Source organism: Camellia sinensis, chromosome 12, assembly GCF_055761805.1.
Source record: "Camellia sinensis isolate YWXY chromosome 12, ASM5576180v1, whole genome shotgun sequence".
NCBI classification, from domain to species: domain Eukaryota; kingdom Viridiplantae; phylum Streptophyta; class Magnoliopsida; order Ericales; family Theaceae; genus Camellia; species Camellia sinensis.
This window is the reverse complement of record NC_138972.1, coordinates 90,429,631-90,452,935: the sequence shown is the minus strand read 5'-3', so window position 1 is coordinate 90,452,935 and position 23,305 is coordinate 90,429,631. Positions and strand designations below refer to the sequence as shown.

The 23,305-nt window shown below is 42.4% G+C and overlaps 1 protein-coding gene across 1 annotated transcript in view; it reads right to left on the bottom strand.

Moving 5' to 3' along the window:
* LOC114311373 (beta-galactosidase 8-like) overlaps positions 1 to 19,570 on the bottom strand; it is a 68,721-nt gene extending 49,151 nt beyond the window's left edge. Inside the window, exon 1 of the mRNA XM_082898029.1 lies at positions 19,322 to 19,570. Coding sequence (XP_082754155.1) covers positions 19,322 to 19,570 — 249 coding nt within the window. The remainder of the gene's footprint in view (positions 1 to 19,321) is intronic.
* Between the last annotated feature and the right edge of the window lie 3,735 nt (positions 19,571 to 23,305).

The window sequence follows — 23,305 nt, the reverse complement described above, 5'->3', positions numbered from 1 at the left end:
AGTGCAAGATTTGATTGACAATGAAGTCATCCTCCCTCCAAGCTCGGCAAAGTCTGTCACCACGGGGTTGGTGGATTTCGAGGATAATGCAATTATGTGATCAGGGGTTGGACCACCTGCGGGCGGCGCGCGGTTTACCTCGGATGTGGCGTATGGCACGCACTATTTTGAGCATTTGCGAATGCTAGTTTTGTAGTTTCGGACTTGGGTGTTGAGTCAGTTCTGTAGTTTTGTTTTGAGTCTGTCTCATTGTCTCGAGTCAGTCTTCTTGATTAAGGGTCTGTCTTGTAGCATCGAGTCAGTCCTGTTGTACAAAGGTCGGGTGATTCCGGGGGTGTTACCTCGGGCATCACCATTTTGTTTTGTGTTTGTCTTTTCGTTTTGCTTTGAGTATGTTCTTGCTTGGTGCCAGTTACACCAACAAATTTGAATGGAACAGCGGTAATTTTCACGCTCTTGTATTTGCTTCTGCCGTGTGCTAGTTGTGCCAGAAGTTTTGATTGAGATGGCAGTATTTGACCAGAACTGTGTCTTTTCTATGCCTTGAACTCATTGCATTGACCTAAGTTTTTAAAACTTTTTTCTAACACTGTGGTGAAAACAAAGAGGAAGGAATTCCTCGGGATTTGCAAAAATTTGATCAACTGAGAGAAAGAGAGGCGTGCTAAGCCCTTAATGAATGAGATCATGCTTGTTAATGTGAGTACTGAGAAGGATCCTGGCTTGATCCAGATTGGTTCTACATTGTCTTCAGCGCAAGCGACTAGTCGCTTTCTTAAAAGATTTGAAAAAATGTTTTGCGCGGTCCTGCGAAGACCTGTGTGGAATCGCTCTTGAGATTGTGCAGCCTAGGATCGTTCTCAGCCTCGAGACTCGACCCCTTGCTTTCAAACCTCAAACTCGGCCTCAGAAAGTTCAAAGGTCAACCATAATGTGAGGCCTGCGTGGCCAGATTCGAAGCAGCCCTCGGACTAGGGGTAAGGAAAGTCAGATCAAGAAGATCAAGTGTTTTCAAAGGAAGCTTGCGAAGCTAGATCAAAAGCCCTCAAACTAGGGGCAAAATTGTTAGATGTGCTTGAAGAGTCAAAAAATTGGGATGTTTCTCAAGCTAACAAAGATCGGCAAGAATGCCAAATCCCAGAGGGGAAGAAAGAAGAAAATATTGCTGAAGAAAAACTGAGTTCCGATCTACAACACTAGGGGCAAATTCAGCCCCCTCATTGGATAGACTCCTACATCATCAACGAACAACAACCATTCTCTTGGATTCAGACGGATTCGAGATCTCAGAACCATTTGACATGAACCAAGCTACACTTTTACCCTTGAGAGGCTCGCTGGGCCGAAAACCCAGAAGGGCGACCCAGGCAAAAGTTAGAGCGAGACAAAAAAAAATGCAAAAAGAAAAGAAAAAGAAAAATGCAAAAAAATATATCAAAAAAAAAGAAAGAAAAATTGAGAAAAAGAAAAAAGAAGAACAAAGCTCGCAAGGCTGAAAACCCGAAAGGGCGGCCTTGGCAAAAGTTAGAGCGCAAAATGAGAGGTTAAATACCCGAGTGTACCTTAACCCCGAACTACGTAAGGCTTGATTCCCATGTTTGGGATACGTAGGCAACTTCATTCTGAAGTCCAGCCACAAACACTTCCAAATTCGATTGTGTCCATATGATGGTTTTGGTCATCTTTGTCTTCTCTGTATCTGAGAGTCTGGTTGTGTTCGTCGCTCTGAGGACTGACTACAATACGCTGCGGTGCTATCCAAACAAGGGGCAACTTTCCGTTGCCATTCAAAACGCCGCAGTATCATTTCAAACAAGGGGCAACTTTCTGTTGCCATGCAGTGTCCTTCAAACAAGGGGCAATTTTCCATTGCTATGGGTCTGAAGTTGTGCATCTCAAGAGTAGGTCCCGTGCTCGTTGAGCAGTGGTCGTTTGTAAAAATAGTTTTTGAGAATTTTTACTGAGATTGACTAATCTTCTCGAAAAGTACTCCATTTTTCAAAACTGGACCATTTCTTGGACCCAAAAAAGGAAAATTTTCAGTGCTCATAACCTAACTTGCATGATTTTAAATCAGAAAATCGAACAAGCATGTTAATCTAACTCTCATGTTGGTCAAAATTGTTTTAACAAAACGTCAAAAACCAAAAATGGTCAAAATAATGAACTAAGGGCAAAGTTAAGTCAGGTGTTCTGTCTTTTCCCCATTGTCAACATACTTGCCAGAAAAGGGCACTCTACTTGCCAGAAAGGACACTCTACCCGCCAGAAAAGGGGATAACTGAAGTTAACAGCAAAGGGCTGAAAGCTCTCTCATTCTCCAAGCAGCGAGGTATCAAGCCGAGTGCGAAGCACGAATTGGAATGGATTGAGATGCTCCATTCCCTCATCCGGCGCATCGACAGATGTCACCGAAGGAAATAGCCGTGAACTGATTATGTTGGGCGTGAGCCCGCAACTTCCTATTCATCCATCAACTACCCAGGGGAGGGATAAAAAATGAGAGATTAAAGAATAGAGAGATGTGCGCTGAGAGAAAAAGTGAGAAAAAGGGCTTTTTCAGCAAAAACAGAGCCTGAGGGCCGAGTGATGTGAGAATCACAAATGAGAAAGGGTGGGAAACAATACCCGAAGAAACTGGCTCCTCGCGTACTGAGAGGTCTCTAGTCTTTGTAACACGTCTGTGTGTCGTGTCTTTTGTTTTGTTTGTCTCGATTCTTGCTTTGAGTCGTTCCGAGTGTGTCTCGATGCGTTTAGGTTGTTTACCTTTTCTTTTCCATTGTTCAGTCTTTTTCGCTGTGTTCAGTCGTAGGCTCAATACCCAATTAAGAACACATTTCTTAATTTCAAAAAATTGTCTTGCGCTCAGAGTGCCGTGTCGTTCTCCACATTTGTGCAAAACAAGATTTTGTTCTTTAAAAAAAAAAACGCAGGGTTCAGCCCGAGCCATGTGGGAACAGTAAAGCCAGAACCCATCTGAAGCTATATAGGTTCCAAACTTCAAAGCAAAAGGAAAAGAGGAAGATGTCAGACATCTGAGTTTGTTTCAACTTTTGCAAGTTTCGTCATCGCATCCTATAGGTTTAGAATGAACTGTGTGTTCAAAATTAAAAGACTACTGAGTTATGGGTCGTGTGTTCAAATTGAGCAGTGTTATGTTATAAGCTGTGTGTTCAAAAATTGAAGTATATGAGCTGTGTGTTTAGAATTGCAGTACGTGAGCTGCGTGTTCAACATAAAGTATATGAGCTGTGTGTTCAGAATTGAAGTATATGAGCTGTGTGTTTAGAATTAGAGTATGTGAGCTGCGTGTTCAACATAAAGTATATGAGCTGCATGTTCAAAAATTGAAGTATATGAGCTGTGTGTTCAGAATTGCAGTACGTGAGCTGCGTGTTCAACATAAAGTATATGAGTTGTGTGTTCAGAATTGAAGTATGTGAGTTGCGTGTTCAACATAAAGTATATGAGCTGTGTGTTCAAAATTGAAGTATATGAGTTGTGTGTTCAGAATTGAAGTATATGAGCTGTGTGTTCAGAATTGAAGTATGTGAGTTGCGTGTTCAACATGAAGTGAATGAGCTGTGAGTTCAGAAGTGAAAATTTATGAGCTGTGTGTTCAGAATTAAGAATAAGCTGCGTGCAAATGAAAATGAATGAGCTGCGCGTTCAGAATTGAAATATGTGAGCTGCGTGTTCAAACTGAAGTGAATGAGCTGTGTGTTCAGAAGTGAAGTGTATGAACTGTGTGTTCAGTATAAGCTGAGTGCAAATGAAATGAATGAGCTGCGTGTTCAGAAGAGAAATGTGTGGGCTGCGTGTTCACAAGTGAAATGTATGAGCTATGTGTTCAAAGTGTGATGTATAAGCTGCGTGCAAATGAAATGAATGAGCTGCGTGTTCGACTTCTAAAAACTGTGGGCTGTGTGTTCACCATCAAGAGTTCGGACTGCGTGTTCAACTTTCAAAAATGGGCTGGGTGTTCAGAAGTTCGAAAGTTTGGGCTGCGTGTTCACAATCAAAAAATGGGTTGCGTGTTCAGAAGTTCAAAAGTTTGAGCTGCGTGTTCAACTTTCAATGAGTGTGCGCCGCGTGTTCACAATCAGAAAATGGGTTGCGTGTTCAGAAGTTCAGATGTTTGGGCTGCGTGTTCGACTTTCAACAAGTGTGCGCCGCGTGTTCACAATCAAAAAATGGGCTGCGTGTTCAGAAGTTCAAAAGTTTGAGCTGCGTGTTCAACTTTCAACAAGTGTGTGTTGCGTGTTCACAATAAAAAAAATGGGCTGCGTGTTCAGAAGTTCAAAAGTTTGAGCCGCGTGTTCAACTTTCAACAAATGTGTGTTGCGTGTTCACAATCAAAAAATGGGCTACGTGTTCAGAAATTCAAAAGTTTGGGCTGCGTGTTCGACTTTCAACAAAGTGTGCGCCGCATGTTCACAATCAAAAAATGGGCTGCGTGTTCAGAAAATCAGTGTTTGGGCTGCGTGTTCAACTCTCAATCAGTGTGTGCTGTGTGTTCACCTTCGATTTGGGTTGTGTGTTCAGAAAATCCGCGTTTGGGCTGCGTGTTCAACTCTCAATCAGTGTGTGCTGCGTGTTCACCTTCGATTTGGGCTGTGTGTTCAAAAAATCAGTGTTTGGGCTGCGTGTTCAATTCTCAATCAGTGTGCGCTGCGTGTTCACCTTCGATTTGGGCTGTGTGTTCAGAAAATCCGCGTTTGGGCTGCGTGTTCAACTCTCAATTAGTGTGTGCTGTGTGTTCACCTTCGATTTGGGCTGTGTGTTCAGAAAATCCGCGTTTGGGCTGCGTGTTCAACTCTCAATCAGTGTGTGCTGTGTGTTCACCTTCGATTTGGGCTGTGTGTTCAGAAAATCTGCGTTTGGGTTGCGTGTTCAATTCTCAATCAGTGTGTGCTGTGTGTTCACCTTCGATTTGGGCTGTGTGTTCAGAAAATCCGCGTTTGGGCTGCGTGTTCAACTCTCAATCAGTGTGTGTTGTGTGTTCACCTTCGATTTGGGCTGTGTGTTCAGAAAATCAGTGTTTGGGCTGCATGTTCAACTCTCAATCAGTGTGTGCTGTGTGTTCACCTTCGATTTGGGCTGTGTGTTCAGAAAATCCGCGTTTGGGCTGCGTGTTCAACTCTCAATCAGTGTGTGCTGTGTGTTCACCTTCGATTTGGGCTGTGTGTTCAAAAAATCAGTGTTTGGGCTGCGTGTTCGACTCTCAATTAGTGTGTGCTGCGTGTTCACCTTCGATTTGGGCTGTGTGTCCAGAAAATCAGTGTGTGGGCTGCGTGTTCAACCCTTAACCAGTGTGTGCTGTGTGTTCACAATCAATTTATGGGCTGAGTGTTCAGGAATTCAAGTGATTGAACCGTGTGTTCAGAGTGCGAACAGAATGCAAGAAAAATTCATAATACGTTACAGAAAAGGTAAAAACGAAGTAAATACCTCTCGTGCCTCATGGGAGAGATGATACTCTGGCTCTCGCAGAAGGAGATCCCTGGGTGCTCGCTCGTCGAAATCGGTGAAATGATGGAAAACAGCCCACGAAAGAATGTGTACTGGTGGGTCATACCTCTCAGGTATGAAGGGGCGAACCCTCGAAGGCAGAGAAATGATGTCAGGCTCACCTCCGGCGCCTGGAGAACCTCCGCCGTGGGAAAATTGACCCGCCATTTCAAGAAATCTGCAAAAGGGGCAAAAATGAGCCAAAATTGGAAAAAGTCAACAAAAGTCAACTCTCGGGAAATGAAAAAGTCAACAAAAGTCAACTCCCGAGAAAATCTTCCAAATATTGAGACAAACTCACCTCAAGTGGCGAAAATGAGAAAAGAAGCCCCGAAACCAAAATTTAATCGGTTCAAAGTGCTTAAAACTGAAAGATTTCGCGAAAACAACTTGCGTGGGACGTTGGAAAACGCGTATAGAGCACAGATCTGAGAGAGAAAATGGTTTGGGAAGCTAGAGAAGAGGATTTCGGAGCTACACTTGTGAGCCCGAAGTGTTTGGATAAGTGTATTTAAAGAAAAAGGGCTGAAAAGACAAAACTGCCCCCAGATTTGGCTAATTGGCCGGCCGGCCACTTTTTCTGGCAGGCCGGCCATTCCCTTTTCCAAAAATGGTCAGTGGCCTCCCTCTCCCAATAAAACTGGCCGGTGGTGTTCCCCACATGCCCTCCAAGGTCCTTGCAAATTTTGGAGAGGATTGGAGTCCCCAAGACCTGAAAAAGTACAAGAGAAGTGCACTTTCTGTCGCAAAATCGCTTCGTCAGAACCTCATCTTCAACTTCCGATGTGTGTCTCATCATTACTCGTCAAAAGTGAGATGTATCCTGTCGAACATATTGTAACCCCTCCGGGAGGTGAACCGGAGGTCGCGATCGAGTCGCCCTCGCCGAAACGCGCATTTCCTTGCTCGTTGTTTTGTGACAAACATGCATCCTGGTTTACGTTTGTTCTGCATTATCATGCACATGACTTGCGTTCTCATGCACATACTTGCATTGTTATGCACATCTCTTGGACATCACCGAGCCTCCGTGCTTGAACCCGCGTTGTCATGCGCGTTCCTTCCCGCATTGCGATGCACTTTTCTATCAACACCGCAATTGTCTGCATTCGATATCACACTGAACATATGCTGCTAGATCTGTTGTGCTTGTTGAGTTTCTTTCTTTTGCGGCACGATATTGTATGTACGGTTCATTTGAAGCTGGTGCGACCAGACGAATCGCGCAGGTATTGTATCTTCTCTGTGTGAGACGCGACGAGAATTGAATAATTCTCTGCATTCCTAACTGCATGAAATATAGTTGTTGCTTTGCATTCTTGCTTAAAACTGTTGCATCTATTTGCGAATACTTGTTTCATTACAGCTTGCTGCATTTACATGATCATTGAGTTACCTTCGGCTTCTTGCATTGTCGATTGCATTTTGCCCCTGCCTGCGGGCACGCCTGCGGGTACATCTCTGTTTATCTCACCTGTTTGTCTAAGTCTTCGGCCTTGTCAAAAATGGGTCGTCTCTGGGCTTTGACATTCACTCCCGTCACTTATGACTTCCGAGTTCTGTCAAAGAGGGGCAACTGTAGACACCCCATTTTTGACCGACCTTAAGACTTAGACGTCACCGATTGAGCGCTTGGTGATGTTGCATATCGTGCTCGTTCAGAAGTTTTAGAGTCTCGGCTGCGAGCCTTGCCTCCGGACTTCCGGACTCTTTCATGCTTTGCCTCGGTTTGCGAACTAGGCTCTGTTTTCTTTGTTTTCTCTTCCCGAAGGGAGGGAGAGGTCTCATAGATCATCTCTCAGTGTCCGTAGGCTACGTTTCGTAGTCGTAGGCCATTTTGCCCGTTTGGAGTCCGGTTTCTGATTTTTCGGAGTCGTTGGCCGTGTGCCTCGGTTCGGGACAGCATAACCACCTCCGTTTGCCCCGATTTTTGGCATACATCTTGTTTGCTCCCTTTTGAGGGACACTGTGGTTCGCGAGACCAACTTCGTGGTCGAACACCACTTCCAGTGCCTAACAGTTAGTTTTCGGGGCCCCGGGCTGCGCGTTTCGGGCCCCGAACCTCCATTTTGCATCAGTTTGAGCTCATTTTTGGCAGGGACCTCTGTTTCATTATTGGAAAGGTCGTAGATGGTTGGGAGGCCAGTAATTGTTTTGACAACTTGTTTTATTCCTCCATCGTCCTCCGTCGCCCGTTTTCCTCACTTGAAAGCCAAAGCTGACCACCCTAAGGCCACTTTTTCTTACCCCAAACCACATATTTGTGTTGTACACACCTGGGAGGCCACCAATATCACATGGCCGGCCAGTAATTCTTTCTGACCCTTTTGAACCCCTCATAAAGTGGCCTTTTCTCTCTCCTGGTTCACTTTCTCCAGTTTTTGACTACATGGTTGTGTTGTGCATACATGGGAGGCCCTCTTTCTGGGGTGGCCGGCCACTAATCATGATTGACCCTTTTGGCCTTTGGCCAGCCGGCCATGGGGAGAGCCGGCCGGCCACCTGCAACCTCAATAACCAGCCGGCCATGATCCTCTCTCCAGGCACATTACAAATATACATTCTGTTTCCCCCTAGATTTTGTATCCGGGGGGCTGCATTTTTTGGGGGAAACTTGAATTCTTTTCCCCCCATTTTTCCTCCCTTTTCTCCCCCTTTTTTGCCTATATAACAGCAACTCCAGCTCTTTTTTGAGGGTTACAAAAAATTGTCCTTAGCCTCCTATATTGTATCTCCCTCTCCTTCTCTTCCAAACACCAAAACCTCTCCAAACCCTACACCATTTACCCTACACCCCTTAGCACAAGGCCTCCATCATCCATTCCAGAAGCTTCAAGGCCATTTCCAGAGGTCAAAGGCTCCCAAACTCAAGCCAAGAGGCTGTCAAAGATTGGTCTTCAAGGGTGAGTCCCTATTCTCCCTCTTTTGTGCTATACTTTACTCAATATATTAGCCATACTTGCTTCCATTTTTGGGCTCCGGCCCTAACTTAAAATAGAATTTTTTTGAGCTCTTTTTCATGTTTGTTTAAGGGCCTCTCACTGTTTGAGGCTTCCTTTTTTCACTTGTTTCTTTACCTCTCTTGTATGCCTATTTCTTGTGTAGTATTTTTGGCCTACGTTTAAACTATTTTGAGCTCTGTCATAAACTGTAAAGTGGCCTATTTTGAGCCCTTCTTCAACATTGTTGAAGGGCTCATCACTGTTTGAGGCTTCCATTTGCCACTTGCCTTTATATCCCTCTTTTGGCCTTATTTTTGCATGATTTGTTAACCTTTTGTGCTTATATTTTTGGACTCTGGTCCAAACTGTAAATAGCCTTATTTTGACCCCCTATTCATGTTTTATCAAGGGTATTTTTATGTTTGAGGTTCCCTTCTTGCTCTTTGTGTTTAAATCTCTTTTTAGGCTTTATTTTGCATAGTATTTTAGGCTTGCATGTGCACTGTTTTGGGTTTGATCATAAACTGTAAAATGCCATGTTTTGGGTCCCTCTTCAATATTGTTGAAGGGTCCTCTCTTGTTTGAGGCCAGAAACCATGACTTGCTTCTTTATCTCACATTTAGGGCCATTTTTGCATATTGGTTTAGCCCTATTTGTGTTCACCTTTTGGCCTTGCTTAAAACTGTAAATATGCTTTTTTTGGGACTGAATTGAATCTGTATTCACACTTCATGTTCAAATAGTGCATGTTTTATATAGCTATAGGCCATTGCGTGTGCCTAGTTTTGCATTTCGGGTCTCATTTCATGCATCGGGTGCCATATTGCCATGTTTTGGGGCTGTTTTGCATCTTGTTTTGCTACTAAAATTTGCATGCTAGTATTCCATATTCCATGCCTTGCCATGTCTTGTTAGAGTGGCATTTGGTGCCCTAGGGTCGGTCCTCGGTTTGCGTGCATGTGTGCACGCATCTCGAGTGTCTCATTTTCATCTAATGGCCTCTTATGTGAGTGTGGCTGAGGTCCACTCATGTTAGTGTAAGCCCATTTATGCATTGTGTATGCCATTTTATTTCATAGCATTGCGTATGCTAGGTTACATGTTACCGCATTGTGTATGCCATGTTACCTCGTGCATCGTGTATGCCATTTCATAGCATTGTGTATGTTAGGTTGTATCTTAGTTGCATTTCATGCATATCATGTATATTGCATTGTGCTTGGGATAGGAATTACCAGGCACGGGAAACGAGGTACGTTTCGTACTCCGAGTGACGGAACGTGTCTCAATTCCCAGTCGCCGACACTCCGGATTATCCATGATGGAGTCTAGGTTTTGTTTTGTTTTCATGTGCATTCATTCTATATTGAGTTGCACAATTCGACTCCTCGGCCATCATGCATCGAGATGCGTGATTGGTGGCATGAGGATCGAGGCATGCATACATTTGTGAAAATACATTGCCATGCCCCTTTTCCTGCTCTCTGTTGTAGCAAATCAAGAATCAGCAGTCTTCCGGGGCTTGGCGCGCTTTCTAAGAAATCATTGCAAAACAGAGGCTAATTGGGGCATCGCAATGGATTTCCGTGCAAAGACAACCCGAGCATGCATCATTCATCATCCGGAGAAGAGTCAAGGCAGTCCCTAGCTTGCATGCCAGTTTTACAGCTTTCTTAGTTAAATTTGTAATTTAATTAGGATTTTGTAATCATTTGGACCGTAATATTTATTCAAAACTGTATATTATTTATTCGGACCCTCTGCGCGAGGGCACAACTGTAATAAGTGTGCGTGTGTGTGATGTATGTCTTCCAACCCCACGTCTTTCTCCCTTTTATTTACCAGCTTATGATGGTTAGATTAGGGCATGTTTCAATTAGCATACAGTATGATAACATGTTGCCTTCATTCATCTGTTTTGCATGCATCGGGCTCGGCGCATCATACTAACTGCATTTGTATTTCAATTCCAAGATTGAATACTTGTTAGCTGTTGCATTTCATATGCCATGTTTAGAATAGCCGAGCCTGCTATAGTTACATTTTTGCATGTGTTAGATTAGGCATTTCTGTATAGTTAGGATCATGCATAGATTTCTAACCTAGCTTCTGTTTTGGCTTGGAGTACTCGGTAAGTTTTATGCTTTAGCATCCTTGCATGTGTGTGAGTGACTGCCATGAATAGCATGTTTACCATGAGGCTATATGCTTATGTGATATAACTGCCTGAATGCCTGTGGGTGAAGGATAGGTTATTTGGATTGGAACAATTCATCAAATGTGTGTTTTAAGCCCACTAGATAGTGGCAAAATCTTGTTTTCTAAGCCCACACGAGGGTGGCAAATCCACGTCTTAGCCTACTTGCGGGTAGCACCATCAAACCATTTTCAAAATAAACAAACATGAAATGTTTTGTTCCAATTCAGACGATCCAGTCTATACTTGTATGCTGTGCACATCACATAGTAAATCTAGGCTAATAACCGAAATAAGAACGCATAATATTTTCAAAAATAGATATCATGGTTAGTAGAGGCCGATCTTTGATCGGGCGAGCGGGGGTGCTCACGAAGTGACCTTCCCCAATCGTACCCAAGTTCCCGAGCCAAGGCAACTTTGGTGATGACGGACACGTGGCCTTAGGCAAACGAGTCAGGGTTTCCTAAATTTCCCTAAAATAAAATATTTAGGTGGCGACTCTGTATCGGGCAAAGCAGTCCATGTTTGGCACTTCTTTCAAAAAAATCTGTTTTCTCAAAACGATTTGCCGGATTTGGACTCTTTGGTTTAGATTTAGAACCATGACAATTTGAGAGTCCTGAACTGTAGTGAGCCCAATATCGAACGGAACGGGGACTCGTTCCTCCCTGGGGCATTCGGGGACGTCTACAGATGGTATCTTCTTCATCAACAAGGCGTGGCTCGGTTGTGGAAGTCCAAGCACGCTTGTTTGGACGAGATGATGAGGGTTGATGGGATGGAAGGGCCACCACGGTCTCCTGAGTCTGGCCGGCTGGTGGTGCCTCGGGCTGGTTTGTTTCGGTCAGGAGGGCCCTTACAGCTCGTTTCTTGGCCATTTCTTGTTCGGCGTTAGTGGGATGAGATTGATTTGAGGCAAGGATGGATCTGGTTCTGGCGAAGGTTCAAGGAGGAAATCGGTCACTCTAGTCTTCCTACGGCCACTATATCGGTAGGTCGGTTCGAAATTCAGTAGCTCGGCCCAGCCTCTGTTTGGATATCGGAGTGTGGCACGAAGTACGTTTAAGTCTGGGTAGTTGTACTGAGACTTAAGAAAGTTCAAATCTGCATGAAGAAAGGAGAATACAGTTAGTGCGGTTCAAGATCAGAAAATCGAAGTAAAGAAAAGCATGGAACTGAGCCGAGGTAATCCTACCGGCTTCACCCTTGTTCCAATTTATTTTGTCGCCCGGGATCCAGGCTTGTTGGTCCTCAAAATTCCCAGATACCTAGAAGAAATCATCATCATTCACGTCTTTGTCCGGGGTATTTTTTATTATCTTTCACGACGGCGTCTTACTCTTAAATAGTAAACTCAGCCATCCTTAACCGATCCTATGGAGTATTGGTGGAAGAGCTCGGCTAGACCGAGATTAAGGCCGGCCCGGCAGTTTAGCTCGGCAATGTCGTTTATTATACGGTAAGAATTAGTGAAAAGTTGAGTAGGGCAAAGGTTTGTTTGTCTAAGGAATTCACATAAAAGGGGCTGTACAGGGAATCTTAGTCCAGTTTCTACAATAGAAAGAAGTGTAAAGGGAACAAAGCCAGGGTTTCCCCAGGGTATGGTATCTAGTTCGACTAGAGTGAGGTGGACATCATCAGGGATATGGTAGTCCCTTCGGAACTCGGCCATAGCACCTGGGGTGTTTACCAAATATCTATATTTACCCATGAGGTTTTAAGTTATGAATAAATAAGCGGAGTATTAGCTCGGTCCTGAAAGGACGCTCAGTAGCTTGGTCGAGCGTTCAAAGGAGTGCCTGGCAGCCTAAGTCTGCAAAGTGAAAAAAGAGAGGTTAAGCACAGATCGCTGGACCGTGCTAAAAGAGACAAAGGCAAAATAAATGAAGTCCTAGCTCGGCTACGTCGGCCACTACCCCTTCTTAGCCCGGTTTGAGCAAGGGTCCTTAGCCCGGTTAAGTCTTTGGGGCAACATTCTTAGTTCGGTCTGAGCTAAGGGAGTTGGTTTAGCCCTAAGTTTTAGCTCGGTCAGTGGTTGAGACTTTCTAGCACGGTATTGCCCAAACTTAGTGCGGTTCGATAGCTCGGTTAAAAGAAGCAGAGGGTCCCTAACTTATGGAAGCTATAAGTATGGCGTAAAGTTTTAGTTCGTTGTTAGGTGTGGCTAGGTTTGCGCTTAATACAAACAGTATCCTAGTTCAATTGGGGTGTGATTTTGGATCAAATACAGTGTTTCTCAGATTATTCGTGAGATACAAGTGGTTTTTATTACGTGGTTTTTCCTAGAAAAATGAAAGCAAACATGGTATGTATTTTGAAAAACATATGAATACTAAACTATGTATTGCAAGAACAGTGCGAAATAAATAAAAAGGAAACAGATTCGAACCACTTACCAGCTCAAGATGGAGGAACTGAAGAAGGGAGCGATGACAGCAAGAACGCAAGTTTTGTAGGCACTATGTTTGAGAAAAGTGAAAGCACTAAGAAGAGAGTGAGAAGAAGGTGAATAGTGCAAGTGAAATGATTCAAAAAGTAGGGTTTTGGTGAAAAGCTCAAGTTTTGGATGGGACTGTTCAAATATCGCTAGGTACGAGGGCGGCGTGACAGCCACACTGGGCCAATGAGGATATGCCACGTCTCCTTGGAATAAGAAGCGATTCAATTACAAAGATTGAAGAGACATTTTTTGGCCGGGCATATTAAAGTAGCCCGGTGTGAGTTTAGCTCGGTTAAGAAGGCTAAAGTTTTTTAGCTCGGTTGACAAGCTAACGCTTTTAGCTCGGCTGGTGACAGGTAATCCCTATCATGCTGCGCAGATGGAATTAAGGGGCAATTGAGAGAGTAATTTATGTGGAAATTGGGTCGAGCTAGGTGATGGGCCGTTCTATGGGCTACAGTGAGAAGGATTGAGTAAAAGGGCCTAGTAGTTAGCCCAATCCCAGAGAACCTTGCAGTTAGCTCGGTCACCACGGTCGGCACGGTGGCAGTTAGCTCGGTCAAACCATCTCGAGCCGAGGTATTGCTGGCTTCTGCTTAGGACCTTGCTGTTAGATAGCTCGGTCCAAGCTCATCGTGGATAACACGGTTTCAGACAACCTAGTTGGAATATGTCAACCGAGGTACACTCGCAGTGAAAGAAAGAACCGAGCTAGTTGGAGCTCGGTCTAGTCTGCGGCTTTAACGTGGCCATGTTATCTCAGTCGTATTGACATCCAACCATGGTAAAACCATCTCACTTTGTTTAAGCAGTGAGGGGGGTGTTGAAAGATAAGCATTATCTTTCAGGAATGTGATTCCTAGGAAGACTCTACATGGAGGAGTAAGAGTCCTACTAGGATTGTGCCACACGGAACCTATAAAAGCTCATAACATCACCTATGGAGAGGTAACGCAACTTTGATTCCCGAATATACAGAGTTTTTGTCTATTTGTCTATTTTTGCTGACTTAGGCATCGGAGAGGTATCCGGCACACACCCGCCGGCTAGCTCACGTTTGTGTTTTCAGGGAGTAAAGCGACGACGTACGAAGGAGCGCAGACTTGATCAACAAGATTATACGAGAAAGAATATTTCTTGCTCGTACATCATAGATGATCAAAAATCAGAATACCAAACATGTTAATCAATATATTTTCTAAATTATTTTCCCAAATCAAAATCATTCAAGATGTTCATGAAATCATTCAAAGTAGAGAAGTTTTGGGGATATTAGAAGCAATGAATGGAATGGCAAGTCTTAGGTTAACAATGAATTTCATTCACCCAAACTTGACTGAAGACAGTAAAGGAAACGGAGAAACATAGACAGTAGAAGAAAGAGAGAACGGTAGAGAGATAAACCAAGAGACAAGAAGAAAGAGAGGGATAGAGAAAGAGAGCAAACTGACCTTGAAATCACAGTGATGCTATAGCTTGATGTCGTCAATACGCCGCGGGGAGGATGAACTTTGATGCTTCGCCAAAGAAGTGTTGTGGAGTAGGGCACAAATTGTGAGTTGAACGATTTATTTTTGGGCTGAAATTCTGATATGTTATTCACCCACAAAAAAAAAAAAAAAATCTGATTTCCCGGGAAATCAGAGTTGAATTTGGCGGGCCTTTAAATTACTTGACTTTTTGTGACGGTTGAGTACAACCCGTCACTATAAAAAAACATATGGTAGCGTTTTAGGAAAAAAATGCTACTAAAAATTTAATTTTTAGTTGTGGTCAATAACTGCTACAATAACCCATTTATAGCAGCATTTTTCAGGTTGCTGCACTAAAAAACGCTGCTAAAACCTAATTTTCTTGTAGTGAATAGAACAAAATAATATATTAATTAATTTATTTTTATAAAATTTAATATATTAAAAATTTAAGATTTATTTTTTTATAAAACTCAAATCCTGAGATTTTTTTTTTTGTTTTTTGTAATTATCCCAAAATACTATAAATAATTACTCTTACCCTTATAAAGGAAATTCATTAGAAAAACGTGTGCCCACTTGTTAAAAACATAAGAGAAATTTAAAATTTCTTTAAAATAAAATCTTAACTATTTAAGGTCTTTTACTAATTTATAATATTTATGAGCTTATATTTTATTTTTATAATTCTTTTAGGGATTAAACAAGTTTGAATAAAATATTTTATGGACTAAATAGATTCAATTGATAGATGATAGACTAAATAGACTTTGATATACATAGTTTAGGGACTTCGTAGACCCAATTGATAGTTTAGGACTAAATAGATAATTTGACAATAGTTTAGAAGTAGAAAGTGAAAAAATACTAATTTTAATAATTATATATGCAAGTATATTGTGTGTGAGTACTAGTAAATTTTTTTTTACAAAGTACTAATTTTTACCACAATTTTTTTTTTATGATTATGTATATAACAATATTATATATTCTTACAAAATTAATTCAAAAAAATATATTTATGAATCACTTTCATCTAAATATGGCTTACATTACATTACATTAACTTTAAATCTACATTATGCACTGTCAAGATAAAATTTTAGATAAATAATTTATTTTTTTAATACATGAAGAGCCCTAAATTTATTTGCCTTGGCTCGAGGATCTGAGGGCCAGCCCTAATCTCAAATCAACAATGCTAGGTAGCTCAAAATTTTGTGGTTCAAATGGCTCAAATCCCTCAAAATGACGTCGTTTTGAGTGTAAATGAGTGTCAAAACGACGTCGTTTTGACAGATTTAAGCCATTTGAACCACAAAATTTTGAGCTACCAAACATTTTCCATCTCAAATTTTCTCTCCATCAAGTAGTCGTTGTTTCTTCGGTAATGGTAAATTTTTCCATGATAAATTAGTATGCCCGGTAACTGCACATCTTCCATTGTCTCTAAATCATTTTCATATACTCTGTATTTCACTGGCCCTAGGGATGAGATAGGAGGTTAAGACTTGACACAACTTTCCTCATTAGTGGCCCCTCTAGCGATTTTAGGTTAAGTATCAATTTGTAAATGAAATAGAGTATTGTTCTAAAAATATTGAATAATTTCTCCTCCTTTAGTGATCGAAGGTGCTGGATTTCTATCTTCTCCGGGAATGATAAGAGGTTAATGGGAATAAAAGGTTGCTCAACTTTCAACGGCTCAAGACAATAGCGTAAACCGGTAGTTAAATATTTTTAAGTTTTGTTACATCTCCCCATTTCGTCACCTTTAATTACATTTTTAATGAAGTAGCAAATAATTTTGAAAAGAGAGAGAAGAGTTTGAAGAAAATTGATTAGTTAATATTATTTATTATCTTATTAGAGGTGCAATATTGGGAGTAATAAAATGGGAGAATAGGACATTTCTCAAGATTTTTTGAGACCTCATCTATACTATACATTAAGCAAAAGGGGGTTTTTAACCTCAAGCCATGTGGGAGCTCCAATCTACCAATTTAAATTTCTTGATTTTTTTATTTAAAAAAAAAAATCTTAACATATATTAACTTCTCCCAACTCCCAATTCTTACCCTCATAATAACACTTTAATGAATTAAGAACAAGCACACAAAAAAATTCTTTAAAATTCAACACATATGAATTCCTTGAAAAGTCCCAACACATATGATTATTATCAAAATATTAAACTTTAATATAATATAATAAAAAAAAGACACTTATTTTCTTGAAAATTCCAACACATATATTATTATCAAAATATTAAACTTTAATATAATATAAAAAAGAAAAAAAGAAGACATTTAAAAAAAATTAAAAAATCACTATTCACATATATAAATAATTATAAACACAATCCGTGCATAGCACGGGTGATATGCTAGTATTAAATATTGAAAAATGATTCATCTCCACACAATTTTCCCCACCTCAAATTCTCCCAAATGATGTGACCAACAAAATTTGAAAACTTACTTGATTCACATTTAAATATTTCTTCGAAACTCTCCTTACATACATTCTATCTTACCATTTCATTAGGGGGATTGTGTGAAAAAGAAATTGCATAGATTAGGGGTGATCGCGGATCGGGTTTGGTTGGGTAGTATCACATCCGCCATCCTTCTAAAATTAACCGGATTGAAAAAAAATCAATCCGCCTCCATCCACTGGTTTGGTGGATGCGGATTGAGCGGACCGTGCTGGTTAGCCGATGGATGCGATCAATTTGGCGGTTTGGACTTTATAAATTTTGGGCTTTTTATTATAATTATAATTCATAACTTTTACAATCTCTAAAAACTAGTAATTTGAAAAAATATGTATTATTTGTCTGTAATAGGCCATGGCACCGCACATGTATATTTTTAAAGGAGACTTACATGTAGGTTCTAATAGGTTGACTTATTGTTCAATAGGTCATACGAAAATTAATGGCGTTTTTCATCAAACACTATTAAAAAAGGTCACTAATTGTTAATTTGGAGCTACAATTTGAAAATTGTCATAAAAAATGTCACTAGTTATAAGTTTTAGTGATAGTTTAAACAAATTCTCACAAAAAAGCCATTAATTTTCAACTTTAAGCGATAGTTTTAAAATTTTGTCACAGAAAAACCTCATTAATTATAAGTTTTGGCTACAATTTATAAAAATCGTGACAAAAGAAAGTCAGTAATTGTCTATTTTTAGCGACATGTAAAAAATTGTCGTAAAAAAATTATTTTTAGCTACAATTTTATTAGGATTTATTTTCAATAAGATTTGATGAAAATTAAGTCCAACTATTAGAATCTATTAGTAGTTTACCCTATTTTTTTAAGATATTGTTTTTCGTTTTCATAAAAATATATATTTTATTATTTATATTCTACGTTGTTACTTGTTAGTTTTTTTTTTTTTTTTTCAATTTCATCTACAAGCAAATCAGAATCATGCATGTGCAGAATGGTTGATCCGCCATCTGAACCGTATTCACAAATTTTAAAATATATCATTCGCACCTGCACAAAATCAATCGAATTGGATCAGTTTGATCAGATTGGGTGGGTTCATAATCACCCCTAGTGTAAATATAGCATTGCTGTTAATATTTTATTTCATTGAATTTTTCGAAAATTAAAGTAATAAGTTTTATTTTTTATTTATTTTTTTTATTTTGAGATAATAGATGATGGACAACAGTCAGTCTATAGTTCTTCTAGAAAAATAAAGTCAGAAAGTGCTTTGGTTTCTCGATAGCTTTTTTTTTTTTTTTTTTTTTTTTGAACTCTAGATAGCTTGTTTGTCTGGATTCTGCTTTAAACCATCTGAAAATAAATAAATAAATAAATTTAAATAAATTGTTGTGGGCTTATAATATGAATAGGTAATAGCCTTTGATGAAAATTTTTGAGTGATTTTCTTTTTCTTTTTTTAAATATATCATCCGCATCTGCCCAAAATCAATCGAATTAGATCAATTTGGTCAGATTGGGCAGGTTCATAATCACCCCTAGTGTAAATATAGCATTGCTGTTAATATTTTATTTCATTGAATTTTTCGAACATTAAGGTAATAGGTTTTATTTTTTATTATTTTTATTTTGAGATTGAGATGGAGGTTTACGACCTAATATTGCGCCAAGCTGGTTTGGGCCAGAGGCAAGTCCTTGCTCGGCCAAACGTTGGGTGCGTTCTGGATCGAGGACTCAGTCCGGTCTAGTTGGGCCAACTTCGGATTGCCAATCCGGGAGGGATGTGCGCTCTACAGGATTGGACGGGATTAGCCCTCTTAACATCAGGATGGGCCGAGCAAGAGTTCGGTCATGACTAAGGAGCTCGGTCGAGCCACGGTGTGGAATTGTCATGGAACCGGACAAGAAGCTCGGTCGGAAGGTGTTGACGTGGCCCTGTGCCAAACGCAGCTCGGTAGAGAGTTCTACGCAGCGCCACGGGACTGTAGGAAGGAGATTTCGTTGTTCATACGCGTCCATACTGTTTGACGGTTTCTTTAGGTGGTGTTTAGCTGTATTAGCATTGACATGTGGGGAAACGTAAGAGAAGAGCAGGTCCACACGTCCAGAGTGAAATGGGCGCAGAAGTGCGTGCAGAAACTATATAAATAGTGTTGCGCCCCCATACTTAGGTCTGGAACATCCTCTTATCAGAACTCACCCACCACTTTGCCTCCTCTCTTTTCTCTCTCTCTAAGTGTGCTAACTTGACCGTCGGAGGGGTTTTCTGACAGCACATTGTCAGGTAGCTCACCTTCATTGTGTTCTCAGATCGATCGGAGTAAAACGCAGCTTGGATACGAAGAGTACGGACAACGTCGGATATTTGGCTCCCGTACAATTGGTGCCGTCTGTGGGAAGCTCTGACAGGCAAAACCTTGTCCTCTAAGTTTTTCCGATCATCTATCATGGCAAACAACGACGAAGTTCCACTGTCCACCATCAACGGCATCACTCCGAAATCTGTTCGGAGAAGAAATGGTCCCTCCACCATCCCTACCATGGCTAGCTTGGAGACTTCTCTTAGAGGGCTCCCCAAAGATGCGCAAGACAAGCGTGCAAAGAACACTGACCCCTCATAGAGTCCCGACAGGCACTGGTAGTGAAGAGAATCGTACGCTCAGCGCCTGGAGCATAAGCTAAGAGACCAAGACGCCGTTATTTGAAGGATGACAGCGGAGATGGAGGCGCTGAAGCGGCAGGTCAAAGGGAAAGGTGTTGCTGGAGTGGATAACCACAGTGAGCGCACCCAACCTCGTCTTTTTGGCAACCAAAACCAACGGCAGACACCCTTCCTCTCCATTACTAGAAGTTATGGGGTTGGTGACTCTAACCCGCCAGTAGAGAAGTCTTGCGCGCGAGACAGTAGTTATCGCCCCTCACGATTGTCGACGACGTCGAGATATTCCTACTCTGCCCATGCGGAGGGCTTGAAGGACGTCCTGGAGGAACGAGTGCGCCGGCGGGAGGCGCAAAGGGTGCCAGCACTGCAGTGGTTATCCCACAGAGGTCGTGCTAATGAGGAAGTCGTAACGCCGCCACCTCACCCAGTTATACATGTTCCTTTGGACAGAGACGTGGCGAAACTGAGCGCCACCCCCTTCTCCCTCGAGATAGAGACCACACCGCTCCCTGCAGGTTTCCACCAGCCCAAGTTTACGCTCTACGATAAAAAAATTGATCCATACATGCACGTGAGCCACTTTCGGCAGGTTATGGCTAGATACCGGCAAAACAATGCTCTTATGTGCCTCATCTTCCCGTCAAGTTTGGGTGAGTTGGGCCTAAAATGGTTCGAGAGGCTGCTGGAGGAAAGTATCAAAAGGTGGCAGCAGTTGGCGAAAGCATTCGTGACCCGATTCAAAACTAACACAAAACGCTAAAGGAAGTCTACCACCTTCTGAGCATTAAGATGGAACCGAGTGACTCCCTCAAAGTATACAATGCCAAATATTGGGAAACATTTAACGAAATCCTTGATTGCCCAACCAACTTGGCAATCGCCCAATACAAGTGCAGTCTCCCAATCAGACATAGATTGAGGGACTCGCTTACCATGAACTACCAGCGACCATGGAGCTACTGATGCAATGCATCAACGAGCACATCTGAGTAGAGGATGATGCTACCATGGCCACCGTGAAAGCGAATTCAGTGGCGAAAGGTTCACGCGGTCGAACAGGAGGCAAACCGTCCGAGTGACCACGGTGAAGACCGCAGCAACCAGGGTAAAAGTCCCTGCACCGACCGAGTTGATTACCCTCGTAATGCCGCGGCATATGCGAAAAAAAAGTCGAACGCTCGAACAGGCATTACCATGGTTTTCAAGATCCCAATCTACCGTATCCTTAGCGAAATTCGTGACGAGATGTACATTCGGTTTTCGGCTAAGTTGGGCAACGCACAGAGGGGCTTCAATCCACGATATCGCTGCACCTTTCATGGGGAGCGAGGGCATCATACCGAGGACTGTCTGCCTCTGAAACAACATTTGGAGGAGTCAGTGGCCGCCGGTCACTTGGACCATTACATTGACGGAGGCGTTAAGGCCGTGCCCCATACTTCGGCTAAGCCAAATGGTTTGGCCGCCCTAGAAGCACCCCTACAAGGTGTGATCAACGTGATCCATGTAACATCAAGCCAGCGTGGGTATGGGAACTCCGTGGGAAGATCAAAAAAGTAAAGCATATGAGGAAAGTCCTGTTTGTCTAGCCCGCGATGTAAAAGGGCAAAACCGAGGTGACATATGCACTCATCTTTTCAAGCCGGGATCTTGAATGAATTCAAATGCCCCACAATGACATGCTAGTGGTCACCACGTTAGACGCATTCCGATCGACCAGAATAGCTCGGTCAAAATAATGTACTATGACGCCTTCAAGCAACTCAAGCTAAGTGACAAAGACTTGGCCCCAGTAACCTCGCCATTGGTCAGCTTCAATTCGCAACCGGAGTGGCCCATAGGAAGATCATCTTGCCGGTCAAAGTAGGGTCCGTGGTCAAGCAGGTGGAGTTCTGGGTGTTGAAGGTGCCTTCCACGTATAATCTAATCTTAGGCAGAGGATAGCTTCATGCCATGCGAGTGGTGGCTTCAACCTACCACCAAGTTATGAGGTTCCCCCTGCTACGGAGGTGATTGAAGAGATTTAGGGAGATCAGGTCATGGCCAAGCAGTGTTTCGTGGCCATGAATGGGAGCCGAGCAGCCAAAGGCTTCGTGCAAATGATCGAAGGACCGAAAGATCAAAGTGTCTTGGATGATGTGGGCACTAGGACAGAAGAAAAGGTCGTTGAAGGCCTGGTGGAGGTACAGATCAACGAAGATAATTCTGAGAAGTTCTTTCTATTAGGATCCAACCTGACCGCCCAAGAACGGCGGGAGATGGCGGAGTTCTTGGTGGTGAATATCGAAATATTTTCATGGACGCCTTACGACATGCCCGGCGTCGATCTAAACTTTATTTGCCACCAACTCAACGTCTTTCCGGATGTCTGGCTTGTCATTCAAAGAATACAGAGATCAACGCTTCATCACGCCAAGGTAGTGGCAGAAGAGGTCAAAAACTTGCTTGAAGCAAGGGCAATCCAGGAAGTGCACTACTTTCGATGGGTTTTCAACACGGTTGTGGTACCAAAGAAGAATGAGAAATGGCGAGTCTAGGTCGATTACAAGAATTGACCAACTGGTGGACTTGACGGCTGGGCACAACCGACTTAGTTTCTTGGATGCTTACCGCGGTTATCATCAAATCGCAATGCATGAGCCAGTAAGGAGGTTACCTCTTTCACAATGCCAAGGGGGTTGTTCTGCTACCGGGTTAGGTCTTTCTGGTTAAAAAATGCCAGGGCGACCTTTCAAAGAATGGTCACGAAGATGTTCGCTCCCTTGCTTAGCCGAACAATGGAGGCCTATATCGATGACATGGTCGTGAAGAGCAAACATAAGGCCGACCACCTGTCTGACTTGGCGGAAATGTTCGACATTCTTAAACAACAACAGTTGCGTTTGAATGCGTCGAAGTGTGCCTTCGGCGTGGAGTCGGGAAAATTCTTGGGTATTCTGGTCACCAACCGTGGCATTGAGGCAAACCCTTCCTAAATCAAGGCCATAAAAGAACTAAAACAACTCAACTCGGCAAAGGGCGTGCAACATCTTGCCAGGATGGCAGCCGCACTTAACCGATTTATAAGCCGATCGTCAGATCGTTGCCACCCTTTCTTTCAAGCCTTAAAGTCCAAGTTTTCATGGGACAAAAAATGTGACAGAGCCTTAGCTGAGCTAAAGACATACCTATCTACCGCTCCACTCTTGGTCACAGCGAAGCATGGCGAAGAACTCTATCTTTATCTGGTTATTTCTCAACATGTCGTAAGTGCTGTACTTGTTCGAACAGAAGGTATCCAACATCTACCAATATTCTACGTGAGCAAAACCTTGCTCCCGGCGGAATCGAGATACTTGCCGCTGGAGAAACTCGCCTTGGCACTAATGATGGATTCAAGGAAATTGGCACACTACTTTCATGCTCACATGATCGTGGTTCTGACTGAATTCTCTTTGAAAGCCTTGTTTGAGCGGGCAGACTTCTCCGGCCAAATCCTGAAGTGGGCAATCGAGTTGAGGCAATTCGACTTCAAGTTTTAACCCCAAACTGCCATTAAAGCTCAAGTATTGGCCGACTTCGTTGTAGAATTCTCGCCTAGCATTCATCCTTGCAAGGGGTAGGCACAGCGAAAAT